Raw genomic sequence first — 18,403 nt, 5'->3', positions numbered from 1 at the left:
GTGTTTGTTGATTTACTGAGGAGTAGCTTTGAAGGGAAGAAAAATAATTACCGGCATGTAGAGTGCGGGAGGAGGGAAGGCTATTCACCCACATCGCCTTGTTTGCCTCGTCGCCAAGTGTGCCAGCCCTCCCCAGAAGCACCCTGCATGGTGCCCAGGTGGCTCTCACTAATGATGAATGAACAAGAGGCATGGGACAGAGAAAGTAAACCATTCTTGCACTTGAAATTCTTATAGTCTAGTTCAGGGGTCCCCAAACTTTTTACACAGGGGGCCAGTTCACTGTCCCTCAGACCATTGGAGGGCCAGACTATAAAAAAAACTATGAACAAATCCCTATGCACACTGCACAGATCTTATTTTAATGTAAAAAAAACAAAACGGGAACAAATACAATATTTAAAATAAAGAACAAGTAAATTTAAATCAACCAACTGACCAGTATTTCAATGGGAACTATGCTCCTCTCACTGACCACCAATGAAAGAGGTGCCCCTTCCGGAAGTGCAGCGGGGGCCGGATAAATGGCCTCAGGGGGCCGCATGTGGCCTGCAGGCCGTAGTTTGGGGACCCCTGGTCTAGTTAATGAGGGAGCAGCTTCCCTTGTGAACTAGATAATTCTGTTATGGGAGCACAGTGGATGATGTCCTAACCTCAGTGGGATTCAGGCGGGATTTCTCAGGTAAGAGGTCTAAGCTGGGACATGAGCGACCATTAGAAGTTATCTGATAGGGATGTAATAATATACAGCATGATGACTGTAGTTAACAGCACTGGACTGTATATTTGAACATTGGTAAGTGATTAGATCTTGAAATTCTCATCACAAGAAAAAATATTTGTAACTCCTGTGACTTTGTTGGGTTGTAACTAACTGCATTGTGGTAATCGCCATCCAATATATACATTTATGAAATCCTTATGGAAACACCTTAAACTTATACAACGTTATATGTTAATTATATCTCAATAAAGTAGAAAAAGCTGAAGGGAAACGGTGTCCCCGGCAGAATAGAGAGCAAGTGAGAGAAGGCGTGGAGACACAGAACAGCTCACCTTTGGGAAGCGGGAGTGGGAGCCCAGCTGGGCTTCAGGGGACAGGTGAGGGAGAAGGTGGGGCAGGAGCTCAGCGGGGTGGGTGACGGCCACCTTATAAAGGGTCTTCAACACTAAGCCAACGCGTATTCTAAAGCTCTGTGAAGCAACTGCAAGATTTTATAGGGGACAAATATAATCAGAATTTTCTCTTTTAGGGAGACCTCTCTTGTAGCAGGCTTTCAAAGTTGCTTTGAGGGTGGCCAGATGGCACTGGGGAGACCCCAGGGCAGCGACTGTGAGAGCGGTAGTGAGCCACAGACCGGGGAGAGACATGGAGGGCAGGGAAGGGGAGGCAGAGAGAACGCAGGGATGTTCACCCGTGGAGTGTGGGGTGGGGGAGAGGGGAATGATCAGGATGACCATTCAGCTTCCCGGCTAGAGCAGCTGGGCAGATGGGGGCCATTCGTTGCAAGGTGCAGCCAATTTAGAAGCCCCAGCAAAGAATTTGTCCTTGAGATCATTTGTGCCCAAAGAGATCCTAAGTGAGAACACTAAAAAACAGAGGCGGGCACACAGCGTCGTCGGGGACAGCGGCAAGCGGCCGCTCTGCCGCGACAGCGCTGCTCTTCGAGACCCGCAGGAAGCCCAGCTTACTCGCTCTTGTTTTTCAGACCCTTGTTTGCATAGCACCAGTGATATTGATGCTGACTAGTGCCGGTTTTGCTAACTAGTTAGTCGTGTGACTTTGTCAAGGTCATTCGCGTCTCTGGCTGTCCGTGGCTTCTTCGCATGTGACGCCAGGGCAATAGCAATGCTAGCTGTCCCTCAAAGGGCCTGTTCAGGAAAGCGAGGATTCAATGAGATAATATATTAGACAATAGTGTTTGTTGGCAGCCTGCCTGGTTTAGACTTACATGGAAGGCAATACTTTAATATTCCAATACTCTATAAAACACTTTGGGGTTTTGTATCAAACAATCAAGCAGAATACACTACACACTCTTCCCTTCTTGTACCCCCAAACCAGCTCACGCACACGTGTACACACACCTGTCTTGCGCACCACACCCTAGAATGACCCAGCTCTCTACTTACTGCTCTCCCGGAAAAAAATCAATGACCTCACTGTATCAGTTGGCTCTATTAAAACTGTATCATTCCCAGATTTGGTTGGTCACTAGCTCTGCGTAACTGTCCATATTAGTTTCCTAGGGGCTGCTGGGACAAAGTCCCACAAACTGAGTGGCTTAAAGTAACAGAAATGTATTGTCAGACTGTTATGGAGGCTGGAAGACCAAAATCCAGGTGTCAGCAGGGCCGTACTGCCTCTGAAACCTCCAGGGGGGTCATTCCTCACCTCCTCTTAGCTTTGAAGGTCCCAGTCTGCAGGCAGTCTTTGGCGTTCCTGGATCACATGGTATCTTCTCACAAGGACAACTGTCATATTGGATGAAGGGCCCACCTCACCCCCCGTATGACCTCATCTTAACTAATTACATGTGTAATGGCCCTATTTATAAATAAGGTCATATTCTAAGGTACTGGGGACTTTGGCAGATCTTTTGTGGGGGACACAATTCAACCCCTACCACAGTCTTCAGCTGCCTCCACACGGACCCCTCCCTCTGACCACAGCGGCCATTGTGCACCTTCCTCAGGCTCCTCGAGCCCTGTTCCCCTTCTCCTCCTCCACTCTGAGCAGAGGGCTTCCCTGCGGCCAAGAAAAAGCCATCTTAGTTCTGTTCCTTCCGTTTCCAAACTCACCCAGCCTTACCCAGTCATCCCCTCTCTTGGGGGAAGAAACGCCTACGGCTCTTTCTGAAGCCCCTCTCCTTCTCACCTCCACCACTTCCCAGCCTGCCCTCTGTCCGGACTCTTGTCTCACCGTCTTCAGTAGTTGCCTTTCTTCAACCAGTAAGTGTCTCCCCACGCTGCGAAGAATCTTCTCGTGACCCTGACTTTCCACCTAGTTATCATCCCCGCTTCCTCTCTGTCATTGCCAGGCTCTGTCTCCAACGCTTCCCCTGACACACCCGCTCCTCAGTCTATAAACATCTGGCAGATGGCTTCCGGCAGAGTCACCACGACCATCCTCCTCCTGAGGCCCCTCTGCCCCTTCCACTCGCTGTCATCACTTTTGCTTGAGCGATCTTCCTTCTTCCTTAGATTCTCACTCGTCCTCTCGTCCTCACCCCAGGCCGCCCACATCCAGTGGTGGGATTCCAATAATTGAACAGCCTGTTCTCTGCCCCAATGACTGTTTTAAGTATAAAAAAAACAATATACCGAAAGGTAGTTTATTAGTTCATATATTTAATACTTAGATAGGAACAATAAAAGAGGTACACAACATTAGATTATGTTATAAGAAAGTTTTAAAATATTAATGAAAAAATATTAAATAATACCTGACAAAAAAAATAATAAAAATGTCATTTAAGATATTTCCATATTGCTTCTTGATTGGCGTCCTCACTTGCAATGTTTTTCATCTATGGATGGAATGAACATGACTACAGGAGCTTAGAATACACTGTTGTGTAGAGGAACGCTAAAAAAGAGTAAGTAATGTAAATCTGTGATTTCTACATTGGGCGGCTGCCCAGGTGCCCACCTTAGAGAGAACCCTGATGACAATGCCATTTTACAACAACCGGTTTGCCAAACTCAACAGAAAATTAGGTATGGGTTCTCCCAAACCAGTCCTAATGGGCTGAGTCCCACCACTGCCCAAATCCTTACTTTTTCTGAGATTTTTGTAGCACGGCGCTTCTCAAAGGGTGGTTTGCTGACTCCTGGGAATTCCCAAGACCATTTCCTTGAGGTCAAAACTATTTTTATAATGATAGTAAAACAGTTGCCTTTTCAGCTACGTTGCCGTTCACGCCCGTGGTGCAGAAGCAACAGTCTAGCTGGCATCACAGTGTACTAGGACTATCTGTAGTCTTCACAGCCACAACTCATGGTTTAAAAAGGAAAAGTAAGAAACAAATACCAGCTTTACATAAGAATGTACTTGAGGAAATAGTAACAATTAATTTTTTTGTGTGTGTATTTTTCCAAAGCTGAAAACAGGGAGGCAGTCAGACAGACTCCCGCATGCGCCCGACCGAGATCCACCTGGCATGCCCACCAGAGGGTGATGCTCTGCCCATCTGGGGTGTCGCTCTGTTGCATCCAGAGCCATTCTAGCACCTGAGGCAGAGGCCACAGAGCCATCCTCAGCGCCCGGGCCATCTTTGCTCCAATGGAGCCCTGGCTGTGGGAGGGGAAGAGAGACAGAGAGGAAGGAGAGGGGGAGGGTGGAGAAGCAGATGGGCACTTCTCCTGTGTGCCCTGGCCGGGAATCGAACCCGGGACTCCTGCACGCCAGGCCGACGCTCTACCACTGAGCCAACCAGCCAGGGCCCATAACAATTAATTTTATTAACTCTTTACCCTGAACCTTTTAAATTATCTGAATAATGCAATGGAGAGTGCCCATAAAGCGCTCTGTAGCATACCAAATTAAAACGTTTGACTGGAAGAAACATTCTCAGCTGTTCAGAGTTGACTGCACACTTGTTTTTCTCATGGAACACCATTTTGACTTGAAAAACAACTCACAAACTAGAGTCATGCAGACTTTGGTATTTGACATCCATTTTCTCAGAAATGAAAGAGCATGTTCCTTAAATAACCAAGAGTGTTTTTTGCCAATGATAAAAAATAAACTTTCAAGCAAAAATTAGAACTTTGGAAAATATTTTGTGTCCACCATCATGACTCTGACAGCTTTCCCATCTCTAAAGACTTTGATAAGATAGGTGGTAATATTAATGAATGGGATTTTTGATATTATGTACTGACATGTGCCAGCATTTGGAAAAGCCACATGACTCAGGGAACAAATATTTTCCAGTTGACCAATGCACATTGTTACAGAGCCAGGCATGGGTAAAAAATCCATTAAAGATGCAAGATAGATAAATGGGCTTTCATATAATCAAATAAAAAATGTTATTTGATTATGACTTCAGAGTCAACATTACAATACATTTTAAGAAACTTGTCGAGTTTTCTTTTTTGTTTTTGTTATTAAGTGTGAGGCAAGGAGGCCTAGAGACAGACTCCTGCATGCACCCTGACCGGGATCCACTCGGAAAGCCCCCTACAGGGTGATGCTCTGCCCAGCTGGAGCGTCAGCTCCGTTGCTCAGCAACTGAGGTATTTCAGTGCCTGCGGTGAGAGCATGGAGCCATCCTCAGTGCCTGGGGCCAACTTGTTTGAACCATTCAAACTATGGCTATGGGAAGGGGCGAGTGAGAGAGAAGGGGAAATGAGTGAAGAAGCAGATGATTGCTTCTCCTGTGTGCTCTGACCGGGAATCGAACCTGGAACATCCAAACACTGGGCCGATGATCTACTGCTGAGTCAACCAGCCAGGGCACACTTGTTGAGTTTTAATGATGTATTAAGGAAGAATACTCACAATTAGTTGAAAGTCTATTAAAATACTCCTCCCTTTTCCAACCACGTGTTTGGGTGAAGCCAAGTTTTTGTCATACCCTGTGGACAAAACAACCTGGTGTTAACAGATTGAATACACAAAAGCAGATACGAGATTCTAGGTATCTTCTACTAAGTTAGAAATTATAAAAATCTGCAAAGATGTAAAACTGCCAATCTTCTTACTAAATTTTTTTCTTGTTTTGGAAAGGTTACTTTTCACAGAAAGATTATTTAAACATATAATGGGTTTATTATTATTATTTTAATGGACTTATGAATAAATATTCTTTAATTTCTGAGCTTTAATTTCTAGTATAATAAACATTGATAGAAAAAAACCTCCATTAACAATAGTTTTTTTAGGATCCTTTGTAATTTTTAAGTAAGGTGCTGAGACCAAAGTTTGAGATCACTGCTATAAAACTTTATTTAAACCAATGGCCACAAGGAACACAAATCATTGAGGAAATGAGAGATTTATTGGTTTGGGAGTACCAGACTGAAGGAAACTGGAAGCAGGTTGACAGCAAAATATCTCTATGTGCCTGGGGGTGACCTGAGCATTAACACCACAGGTTTCTGTGAGGGCAGGTGGAAGACCCCGCTGCTTGGCTTTGCTCTTCTCACTGTTTTGCCTAAGGCTACATCTGGCCCAGGGTATGTCTGGCAGGTGCACTGTGCTCTGTCTGCCTCTAACCAAATTGGTCTGGTGTCTTATTTTCTAAGCAAATAAAATGTTTGTCATGTCACTTACGGAGAAAAATCGAGATGGCCAGCAAGTCCTTAATTCTTGGCCCCATGCCCACCTGCCCCTACAATTCCCAAAAGAGCTGTGCAGAGAGAACACGTCAAGTAAATGTTCTCTGTTGAATAGTATTATCATTGTAGAGTTTGGGCCCCAGAGAGTCCAGTGAAAACCCTGGCCTCTAAGCTCTGGGCAGCGTACCAGGTTCGGTCAAGAGCTCTTGACCTGTGGGCCTTAGCTCCAAATAAGGGAAATCAGTGAAATCTCTGTTGTTCGCCAGCTCCAGCTTGATGGAAAAGCTGCCTGGAGACCTCTGTAGAGCAGCAGGTGAGAAAAAAGTACAGTCATTGTTGATATCTGCGGAAGCCTCTCGTCAGAGGCGGCACAGGGCCGTTAATTGTCTCCCCGGCCCTAAGCCCAAGCCAAAACTCCTGGTGCCTTTCTACTGAGCCAGGTCCTTGAGGCCAGACAGCTCTGAACCACTGAGGCCCGTGGCATTAAGGAGAAATATAGAATGAAAAGTAGTGAGTTAGACTCAAAGGACAAGAGCACCTACCCCCACCCCCATCTTATCTTAATCTTAAAGGTGGGGATAGGGAGGGAGGTGGAGCTCCCAAACTGGAAATGGAATAACGTAGAGCCACAGAGAGGACCCAAGGATTTCATCCTAAAAATGATGATGCTCAATATAGTCATAAGAGCTTTTAGTTTTTTCATTCCTTCCATTCTGAAGTCCCCCAAATTAATCACACCACTAGCTGTGATTTGCCCAGTTGAGACTACTGCCATTGTTAGGGACCAGAATGCATTCCGTTCACCAGGATTTCTTTTTGTTTATTTACTATTTTTTTCTTGAGAGGGAGAGAGGCAGGAAGGGAAAGAGATGAGAACCATCAACTCGTAGTAGTGTCACTTCATTGGTCATTGGTTCACCGGGATTTCTGTTCAGGAAAGCATGGTATTATTGGGAAAGAATTCCTTAATGAGGCCCTTGGGCTGGCAGTTCAGGCCCCAGGTCTGGGAGTTGGCTGATCCCAAGGCTTGAGAGATGAAAAAAAAACAACAAAAACCTGCCAAGGAACAGACAAGGAAAGACTGTCATTTTGCTCTTGATAGGGGAAGGGAATTAAGAACACAGCCTGAAAAAGAGAGAAAGAACCCCTCAAATCTCCATAGATGTCATGAGACAAACAGAACTTGCTGTGAGTGTATTCTTGGGGGCTCTGGACTGGATAGATATCATATAAAAGAGAGCGTGTACAGACACAAGTGTCAGACATGGAGGGACTGTAGAGGTCACCCTCTGGGGAATCTCAGAAATGGGTAACAGCATTTGGAAGGATTACAGCCGGGGACTTGAGTCAGGTCTGTGACAAGGTGAGTCTTCTGACATGTGAGTCTTCTTCCTCGGCAACCTCAGGAGTCACTGCCGTTACAGCCCCGCCCGCCTGTGGTGGATTCTCTCAGATGTGGTCACACAGGAGCCTGGAGTCTGCTTATTGCTCTCCATCTCTTTCTCTCATTAGAGCAGCCAGCTCTTCCTCTCAACCTAGCAGTGTCATTTTTGCTGTAGTTGAAAGCTTTCTCTGTATTCAGGGTCACAAGGACTTTGGACAGTCGTAGCTCTGCCACTAATTGGCCATGTGACTATGGCCAGGTCCTTATCTCTTCAGAGCTTAGGGTCCTGATTTGCAAAATGATAGAGGTGAGGAGGGAAAAGTTAATTACCCCTTAGGTCCCTTTCAAATCAAAATTCAATGAATCTAATTTTTTGTTCATCTTCAGTCCCACTTGTACTCACTCATGGAAAAATATCTTTTACTGTGTAGAAATAAAAGAATCGAGTTGTTTTTTTTTTTAAGAGAAGTTATTTCCTTAGTGGCAGTTTCTTCATTAAGAACACTCAGTAACTTAGCATGCGTTACTTTTGTTACTTATAATAAGGACTTTTTGAAGCTAAGAAGAGACAGATAGTGTTAATATATAAATTTTTTTAAATTCTTTATGTTTTTTCCTAATCATATGGGCATTCTCTTATTTGTGTCTCTGTCTCTCACATTAGATTGTTATTTCATTGTGAGTTGAAGCAAAACAATGCTCATCTCTGTATTCTCCTAAAGCCTAGAGACCATGCATTATACAAGGAAGTTGTTTCATAGAGATTTGTTCAATTAAATTGCAAATTGCATTGAATTGAAAATTTTAAATGATTGCTTTGTTTTGTGATAGGCTTGGTTATGCTGCAGGAATAAAATAATCCCTAAATCTCAGTGGTTTAATGTAATAGAGCCTTTTATTTTCCTTTTCAAGACAAAGTCACCCTTAGGATGAGGTGAGAGTAGAGAGAAAGATAATTGTGCTCCATACAGTCAGGGACCCAGGCTGAGGAGAATTCTGCTTCTAACTGCTCTACCATAGAACATGCCATCTTCAGAGAAAGAGACTGAACATTTTCTCAAGAGCTTAATCCTGCCTTTCGCACACATGTCATTGACCGAGGATGATCATGTGGCACTGTCTGACTAGAAGGGTTTGGGGAATGTGGGCACCAATATCAGTAGGCAAGAAAAGTGCAAGATCAGTAATCACTAACAATGTCTGCCACACACTGTACTCAATAGCTCTAATATTTTAGAGATAATGGATATCTTTCAGAATCTTAGGACAACTATGATCTCTTTCCCAAGGATGGGGGGGAAACACCTGCACACAAAAACTTACTAAATATTTTGCATAATTCTCAGGTGTTTTATGCACTTTAAATCCCATTCACTTATAGTCTATGGATCCCTGAAACCAGGTTATGGATTTTTTGTGTGTGTATTTTTCCAAAGTGAGAAGTCGGGGGGTGGGGGAGGAGGCTGGCAGACAGACTGAGTCCTGCCTGCATGTGCCTGACCTGGACCCACCCAGCATGCCCACCAGGGGGCGATGCTCAACCCCTCTGGGGCGTTGCTCCACTGCAATAGGAACCATTCTAGCACCTGAGGCAGAGGCCATGGAGCCATCCTCAGCGCTTTGGCTAACTTTTGCTCCAATGGAGCCTTGGCTGCAGGAGGGGAAGAGAGAGATAGAGAGAAAGGAGAAGGGAAAGGGTAGAGAAGCAGATGGGCGCTTCTCCTGTGTGTCCTGGCCAGGAATCAAACCCGGGACTTCCACATACCGTGCCATTGCTCTACCGCTGAGCCAACCGGCCAGGGCAGGTTATGGATTTTTTTAACTGAATCCACAGGTATGTTTAGCACCTGGTAACAGACCAACAGATGGAAAAAAAGAAATACATGACCGGTTCTGTTTTAATTTTATATTGGTAGCCACCTGTTCATTTTCTTGGTTATTTGTTTTTATCAGATCAGACATCATGTAAGACACATGATCAATGGATGTTCTTCTGTGTTTGTTTTCATCAGGAAAAATTTGAGGGTCTGTTCCGGACTTACGATGACTGCGTGACGTTCCAGCTGTTTAAGAGTTTCCGGCGCGTCCGGATAAACTTCAGCAACCCCAAATCTGCAGCCCGAGCCAGGATAGAGCTGCATGAAACCCAGTTCAGAGGGAAGAAGTTAAAACTCTACTTCGCACAGGTAAGGTGGCTCTTCCCAAACTTAATCCTCTTGCCCTGCATTATTTTTTGCCATTTAAAAAGGTAAATGGAGCTCTTTCTCTACTTTCATGTTGGTTTGTAGTCTATCATTAGTCTGCTGAGCAATAAACCTATATCATGATTCTCAGGCAGGGACAGTATGGAGGTTTAGAAACAAACTCTGAGGCTTTAACAGCCTGGTTTCTGACCTGAATAAGTTACATAACCTCATTGAGTCCCAGTTTTCTCATCTGTAACGTGGCAATGATGATATATACTCCATACTGTTGTTATGAGGGTTAAATGAACTATTGGGTATTAAAGGACCTAGCATTTGGTAAATACATAATAAATGCTGGCTAATAGTTGTGAAGAATGTTTTAATCACAACTGCTCCTAACTTTCCTGGCAAATTTATAATTAAAACTTAAATTATAATATGACAGTTTTTAGTGGACTACATATCTCTTTAGTGATTCACATTCATGATAAAAGGTTACAAACATATGGAAATTAATTTTGTGTTTTACTTAATCCAAAAATAAATTCTGGCTATTCCAAAATGAATGGGTAATTCTTGGCAATGCGCAGAGAGGCCACCCAACAGAAAACCAGTGTCTATAATGTTTCATCAGTAGTATCCATCTCTTATTGGTCAGTAAGCATTATTTCCACCTTGGACTCTACAAAGAGGGTCCAGTGGAAAGAACATCGACTTTGCTTCTTTATTAGGGCTGGCTAGCATTCCACTTATCTATATGCCACATTTTCTTTCTCCATTCATCCGTCAGAGGACATTTAGGTTGTCCCATATCTGGGTTATTTTGAATAGTGCTACAATGAGCATGGGAGTGCTAATAGCATTTCAAGAACCTGATTTTAATTGTTTTCGATAAATACAGAGAAGTGGAATTGCTGGATCATATTATGGTTCTATTTTTAATTTTTTGATGACCCATCAACAGTGTACAAGGATTCCGGTTTTTCCAAATTTTTTCCAACACTTGTCTTTTTTTCTTTTTAATAGCCATTCTGACAGGTGTGAGGTGATATCTCATTGTAGTTTTGATATACATATTCCTGATAATAAGCGAACTGGGCATTTTTTAATATACCTATTGGCTGTTTGTATGCTTTCTTTGAAGGAATGTCTATTCAAGTCCTTAGCGCACTTTTTAATTAAGTTATTCGTCTTTGTTTTTTCTAGTTTTGACTTGTTTTAAAGAGTTCCTTATATATTTGGTGGATTAACCCCCTTGTCCTATCTATGGTTTACAAATGCTTTCTTCCATCTTGTAGATTGCCGTTTCACTTTGGTGATTGCTTTCTTTGTAGAAACTCTTAGTTTGATACCGTCCCACTGGTTTATTTTTGGTTTTGTTGCCTGCGCTTTTGATGTCCTATCCATGAAATCATTGCCAAAGCCAGTGTCATGAATTTTTTCCTTATCTTTTCTTCTAGGAGTTATACAGTTTTATACCTTACATTTTAAGTCCTTAAGCCATTTTGAGTTGATTTTTGTGTGTAGTGTAAGATAAGGGTCCAGTTTCATTCTTTCCTCTGTAGATATCAGTTTTTCCAGCACCGCTGTTGAAGAGACTGTCCTTTCCTGATTGTGTGTTCTTGGCATCCTGTTGAAGATCAGTTGACCCTACATGTGTGGAAATATTTCTGAGCTCTTTATTCTGTTCCGTTGCTTCCTATGACTGTCTAAATTGCAGTGCCATACTATTTTGATTCCTGTAGCTTTTAAATATATATTCAAATCAGGAAGTGTGGTGTTATTCCTCTCAAGATTGATTTGGCCGTTTGTAGTCTTTCATAGTTCTATATGAATTTTAGAGTTATCGTTTTCTGTTTTTGTAAAAAAAAAGTCATTGGGGTTTTTTTTTTATTTTTTATTTTTTTTATTTTTTTATTTTTTTTTTTATTTTTTTATTTTTTTTCATTTTTCTGAAGCTGGAAACAGGGAGAGACAGACAGTCAGACAGACTCCCGCATGCGCCCGACCGGGATCCACCCGGCACGCCCACCAGGGGCGGTGCTCTGCCCCCCAGGGGGCGATGCTCTGCCCATCCTGGGCGTTGCCATATTGCGACCAGAGCCACTCTAGCGCCTGAGGCAGAGGCCGCAGAGCCATGCCCAGCGCCCGGGCCATCTCTGCTCCAATGGAGCCTTGGCTGCGGGAGGGGAAGAGAGAGACAGAGAGGAAAGCGCGGCGGAGGGGTGGAGAAGCAAATGGGCGCTTCTCCTGTGTGCCCTGGCCGGGAATCGAACCCGGGTCCTCCGCACGCTAGGCCGACGCTCTACCGCTGAGCCAACCGGCCAGGGCCTCATTGGGGTTTTGATAAGGATTTTATTGAATCTGTAGATTACTTTAGTTAGAGTGGACATTCTTCAGTATGCAACAACATGGATGATCCTTGAGGACATTATTTAAGTGAAATACGCAAGTCATAGAAAGACAAATATTATATGACACCATTTATGTGAGGCACCTAAAACAGTCAAAGTCATAGAACCAAAGAGTGGAATGGTGGTTTCCAGGGGCAGGGGAGGGGAAATAGGTAGTTACTCATCAATGGGCATGAAGTTCCAGTTGGACAAAATGAACGATCTCTAGGGGTCTGCTGTACAACATTGTGCCTACAGTCCACGATAGTGTAGTGTACAGTTAGAAGTTTATTAAGAGGTTAGATCTCATATTAAGTGTTCTTACCACAATGAAATATGATAAAAACTAAAAAGGATAAAGAACTTAGACGTTGGCCTCAGACCAATGTTCAAATCCCATACTGTTAATAATGTGTGTGATTTGTAGAAATGTCAGTTTCCTCACCTGTTAAGACCCCATTTGTTTCCTTAAAGGTTAAACATAGAGTCACCGTCTGACTCAGTAGTTCCACTGCTAGGTATACATTGAAAAAAAGTGAAAATTGGTCTCAAACAAACCCATGTACACATGTGTTCATAGCAGCACTACTCATAATAGTCAAAAGATAGAAACAACCAAAAGTCCATCAGTTTGTGAACAGATAAACAAATTGTGGTCTGTTCATTCAGTGGAATATTATTTGACCATAAAAAGGGATGAAATACCGATACATGCTACAACATGGATGGACGCTGAAGCTAAATGGGAGAAGCCAGACACAAAAGGTCACATACTCTATGATTTCATTTATATGAAATGGTCAGAATAGGTGAATCCACAGAGGTGGAAACCATATCGGCACTTGCCATGCTCTGGCGGGAGACAGAAATGGTAGTAACTGTTTAATGGGTATAGGCTTTCTTTGACGGAGATAAGATATTTTGGATATAGACGGAAGTGGTGATTGCAAACACTGAGCATATACTAAATGCCACTGAATTGTCTACTCCAAAACGATTCATTTCATTTGATGTGAACTTCACGTCAATCAAAAGAAAGAACAAGGAAGGAGGAAGGAGGAAGGAGGGAAGGGAAGGACAGGTGGATCTGGGGACCAGAGCCTCAGCGTCACCAGGGAACTTGTAAGCAATGCAAACTCTTGGGTCCCACCCCAGACCTACTGAATCAGAAACTCCAGGAGTGGGCTCAGAAATCTGTATTTTAGAAAGCTATCTAGGTCAGGGGTCCCCAAACTACAGCCCATGGGCCACATGCGGCCCCCTGAGGCCCCCCTGAGGCCATTTATCCAGCCCCCACCGCACTTCTGGAAGGGGCACCTGTTTCATTGGTGGTCAGTGAGAGGAGCATAGTTCCCATTGAAATACTGGTCAGTTTGTTGATTTAAATTTACTTGTTCTTTATTTTAAATATTGTATTTATTCCCGGGTTTTTGTTTTTGTTTTTACTTAAAAATAAGATATGTGCAGTGTGCATAGGGATTTGTTCATAGTTTTTTTTATACTCCGGCCCTCCAACGGTCTGAGGGACAGAGAACTGGCCCCCTATGTAAAAAGTTTGGGGACCCCTGGTCTAGGTCGTTCTGATGCATACTAACGGTTGATTGAGATCCACAGTTTTAATGGTGAAATAAGATAATTGAGCACATGATCTGTGGTAAGGAGTCATTATTAAGGTACTGGAGTGGACCAACGGGGCACATCTGAGCCACAATGAATCATGTGCCTTCATTTTTACTGTGCTTGATAGGTTCAGACTCCGGAGACAGACGGAGACAAACTGCATTTGGCTCCACCACAGCCCGCCAAACAGTTTCTCATCTCACCGCCTTCATCTCCTCCCGTCGGCTGGCAGCCCATCGGCGACGGCACACCCGTCCTCAACTACGACCTCCTCTATGCCGTGGCCAAACTAGGACCAGGTAAGCCCTGAGCCCTTTTAAAAAGAAGTGTGTGTCAGCAACCCAGAAAAGCCAAACGAGATTAGCAACCTTGACATCCCGGGTTCATGGCCACACCTGCATTGCTAATGGACTCATTGCTGTGGGTGGACCAGAGGAGGGATGATGTATGAGAATGCAGCGTCAGACTTTGTAGCAGTTTCGGAGCAACTCGGGGACCAGTCCTAAAATGTCTGTCCACGTGGCTTCTGGATTGCAATGCTGATAAGTTAAGGTTGGAAAAAAAAAAACACAAAAAAAAAACCCTTAATTCCTATGGGATTTCTTTCTGTACCACAATCAAATCATCTTTCCTAGAACAAGCGAGATGAGCTCTAGCAGCCAACATGGGCTTCCGTGCTGTGCAGCCCTGTTTTATTGCTGTCGTGGGTGTGCCCAGGAACTCTCTGCCACAAGACAGTCTGCTTGTCAAAGTGAAGTATCCAGGTCCCCAAGAAGCTGGTCACAATAGCCTCAAACTAGAAAAATATTATGGTCTCTTTGTTCCAATGTTGGTATACGGGTCACGGATTCACTCAATTTCCTGCAGTATCATATTCCTTTGGGTGAACACACCATCACTCTTTATGCTTCCATTCTCTGGTTGATGGATGTTTAGATTGTTTCCAGTTTCTTGCCATTACAGTTAAGTCTACAGCTACCATTCTTATGCATATCTCCTACCCACTTCTCCAAAAGTTCTAAAATATCTTGTCCAGTCAGTTGGGGCTGGTAATTCAATGCATTCAAATAATTTTGATCCAAAGCGAGAAAGAAAATTCATAATGTAGTTCACGTTCACAGAGCTTGATGCAAAGACAAAGGCAAGCCTCAGACCCCTTCACGGTTGATGTGGCTGAGTCCGGGCCTGGAGGACACTTCCGGGGGCCAGTGCGACCTGGGACTGAAGGAAGCAGAGGGGACAGGTGGAGTGGGAATTCGGCCTCAGAAAGACTGCCTCCAGAGCCTGGTGTGGAGGAGGAGGGGAGGAAGAATAAAATGATCTTAAAGAGGCAGAGAAGAAAAGGGGGGGTTCTTTTCAGAGTTGTAAATAACTTATCAACAATGTTAAAAATGCATTAACTGAGCTGCTAACCTATGATCCTCACCTCTCCTTTCCAAATGAACGTACCATCCACTATTTCTGAAGCGCCTTCCTGTGCGCTAAGCAGAGATAGGAACAGGTACTATCCCCATTCCACAGATCAGAACACTGAGCTGGAGAAAGGTAAACAAAGTTACTGAGGTGACACAGCTGTTTGGTGGCAGAGGCTAATGTCACATCCAGCTCTTCTGACTCTCTACTTGGCCAGAGCCAATGGCCTATTAAGGACACAGGCTTCCTCAGATAACTTTAAACCTGCTCTGCTCTGACACGGGCAAAACGTTTATCCTAACCCTGAATTGACAGTTATCTAAAACACCACAACAACTGCCAGAAAGCCTAACCCAGAGCCTGGTAAGTGTGCAAATGCAGTCCTATGCCCTACTTGTGCCAGAACGAATCTCACAGGCCTTCTGCTTTTTAAGGATGACTGATGTTGGGATCTCTTTCTCTCTACTCCTTGACATCAGTTTGATGCTCTCTCTCTTTAGTTAGTTATCAGCCATTTGTCCTTCTCCTGTGGCCTTGAAGCTTCTTCACCCAACACAGAAGAATGGTTTGTATCCAGCACTTGAGTTGAAAATATCACAGTGAGAGACCTGAGTGTCTGGCAGCTGTTCCAGCTGCAGGGATGAAGAAACACGCCATGCCCCACATCCCCTATGTGCACACACACGCGTGCACGCGCGCGCACACACACACACACACACACACACACACACCACCGTCCCCTCCTCAGTGGTGCCAACATGAAGAGTAGCTCCTCCAGTCTCCTTAGAGCATTTTACACAAATGCTCACTTCTCCTTATGGTAATTTTCTATTGTTTAACTTACTTTCTTCCTTAATTTTTGAGGGGAGAATGCATGTTATACTCATTTTGGTATTCCCAGAGACTGATGGCAAGTTGCACATAGTAGAAGCTCAATAAATATTGAATGAGTGCCTGGATAGACTTATTAGCCTGCCCAGTGGTAATTTCTTCACTGGCAAATTGTTTCTTTCTTACAGCTTTAGCCAAACTGAGCCAGGAAGCACTAAATTAATGTTTTCTCCAATAAGAGGACTTCTGGCATTTTCATTTAAAAAAAATGAGTAGTAAAATTCATTTTTAATCCTTTGGCAGAATCATTTCAGTAACAAATTATGGCTCACTCCATGTTGAGGGATGAGTACCCCAGTTCCAGGAGTATGGAAATGAATTAGAATGGAAGCAGAGGAGAGCAACGCCAATGATTGGAGGAATGGAGGTTTGCTTTGGAGGAATAACTAATAGTGTTAAATTGATAGAGCCGGGTGACTGAGGAGAGATGCAGAAATCTAAAGATGCTAACCAAGGCTATGGCCAGTTGGCTCAGTGGTAGAGCGTCAAACTGGTGTGTAGATGTCCCAGGTTCGATTTCTGGTCAGGGCACACAAGAGAAGCTCCCTTTTGCTTCTCCACCCCTCTCCCTCCTGCTTCTCTCTCTCTCTCTCTCTCTCTCTCTCTCTCTCTTTCTCTTTATCTCTCTTTCCCGTCACCATAGCCAAGGCTCTATTGGAGCAAAGTTGGCCCAGGTGCTGAGGATGGCTCCATGGTCTCACCTCAGGTACTAAGAAGAGATCAGTTGCTGAGCAACTGAGCAACACCCTAGATGGGCAAAGCATTGCCCCCGAGTAGGCTTGCCAGGTAGATCCTAGTCAGGGTACATGCAGAAGTCTATTTCTGCCTCCCCTCCTCTCACTTAAAAACAAAAAAAGATGCTGACCAAAAGCAAGTCTAAAGAAAGATTTCCTGGGGCTGGGATGCAGGATTAGAAGGCCCTTAGGCTGAGGAGCCCTTCAGCAAGCCGCTAGCCTGTGGGTGCCTTCACACATCAAGCTGCCCAAGGAAGGCAATAATGTGCATTATTCACACCATTTCATGGAGGACAAATGTGAGGATGAAAGCACAGGACTTGGTGCAGACAAGCAGCGTCAAAACAGCGCCCTGTCTTTTAAGAAAGGAACACTGGTGACGCTGGTTCAGACCTCCCTGGAACTTCTAGAGAGGCTCTTGAAAGAAGTGTGGAGAGAACAGTTTAATTTCCAAAGACCATGGCCAGCCCAAACCTCTGATATCCTTAACAGGATGTTACAGCCTGAGACTGATGCCGGTGGAGGGGTGGTTCCTGTGTGGAATCGAGATAAAGAAATTTCAAAAGACCCACGTGTGGAGAAGCTTAGGCTGTTGCAGCAAGATTTATTTGGGGTTGAAATAAAAGGTTCCTCAGAGGTTCCCAATGTCTTATCTCCGTCTGTCCTGTCAAGGAAAAAGTCCAGTCTTATCGTCAATAAGCCCAGTATATAAAGACCAAAGTCCAGATATGCTACACCATATTAGCACATATCAAAGCTTAGGGCTGGCCAGGTGCTGCTCAGCGCTTGTATTTGGTAGACTGTTTGCAGGTGGCTTTCAGCCAATGTAGTATAGCTGCTCCCTGCAGGGTGAGTACATGTCTCCAAGCAGGAAGGCAAAGAGAAAGGAAGAAAAGGCTGGATCCTTTTTAAACCTGTGCTTAATAGTTTTGGGCTGCGCAAGACTAGCTCTCCTTTAAGCCAACCAATCAGTTTCTTTGAAATTTCACAGGCTTGCATTGGTTTCTTTCACTAACCAATCGGATCCTTCTTCTAGGCTAGACTGACAGGCCTCTATGGGCACCGCGCTGGCTTCCACTGCACATGCCCAGTAGGAGAACTTCTCTCTTGCTCCCCCAGCGCTGGGACAGGCAGTTCCTCAGGAAGACCCCTCCCAAGAGGCTCGGGATTGAGTCCACAGGGCTGAGAGCACAGTGGACTCCTGGAATGTGCAGATGGGCCTGTGAATGCTGCAACCTCCTAGCAAGTTAAGCTAAATTAAGTTGTATTAAATATAATGTCCCACACCCTTTGCTTCCGTTCCCCGTCCATATCTAGCTACCTACCTATGTTAACAAAACCAGGACCGCAGGACACGGAAGAAGCATCTCAGACAGAACAAGTTTATATTCTGGGAAATATAAAAGCACAATTTCGAACATTCTTACTCACTGTCCCCATGACTGTATGTCCTGTTTTTTGATCCAGAAAGTAAAATAGCATAGGTAAATTAAG

At 44.2% G+C, this 18,403-nt stretch overlaps 1 protein-coding gene across 3 annotated transcripts in view; it reads left to right on the top strand.

Annotated features, from left to right (window-relative positions):
* RCAN2 (regulator of calcineurin 2) overlaps window positions 1-18,403 on the top strand; it is a 259,366-nt gene that overhangs the window by 222,640 nt on the left and 18,323 nt on the right. For all 3 annotated transcript variants that reach the window (XM_066251871.1, XM_066251861.1, XM_066251881.1), the window contains 2 exons: window positions 9,685-9,858; window positions 13,999-14,170. In XM_066251871.1, coding sequence (XP_066107968.1) covers window positions 9,685-9,858; window positions 13,999-14,170 — 346 coding nt within the window. The remainder of the gene's footprint in view (window positions 1-9,684; window positions 9,859-13,998; window positions 14,171-18,403) is intronic.

Source organism: Saccopteryx bilineata, chromosome 1 (genome assembly GCF_036850765.1).
Source record: "Saccopteryx bilineata isolate mSacBil1 chromosome 1, mSacBil1_pri_phased_curated, whole genome shotgun sequence".
In the NCBI taxonomy this organism is placed as follows: domain Eukaryota; kingdom Metazoa; phylum Chordata; class Mammalia; order Chiroptera; family Emballonuridae; genus Saccopteryx; species Saccopteryx bilineata.
The sequence above is the reverse complement of the archived record's forward strand: the minus strand, read 5'-3'. Positions and strand labels throughout refer to the sequence as shown.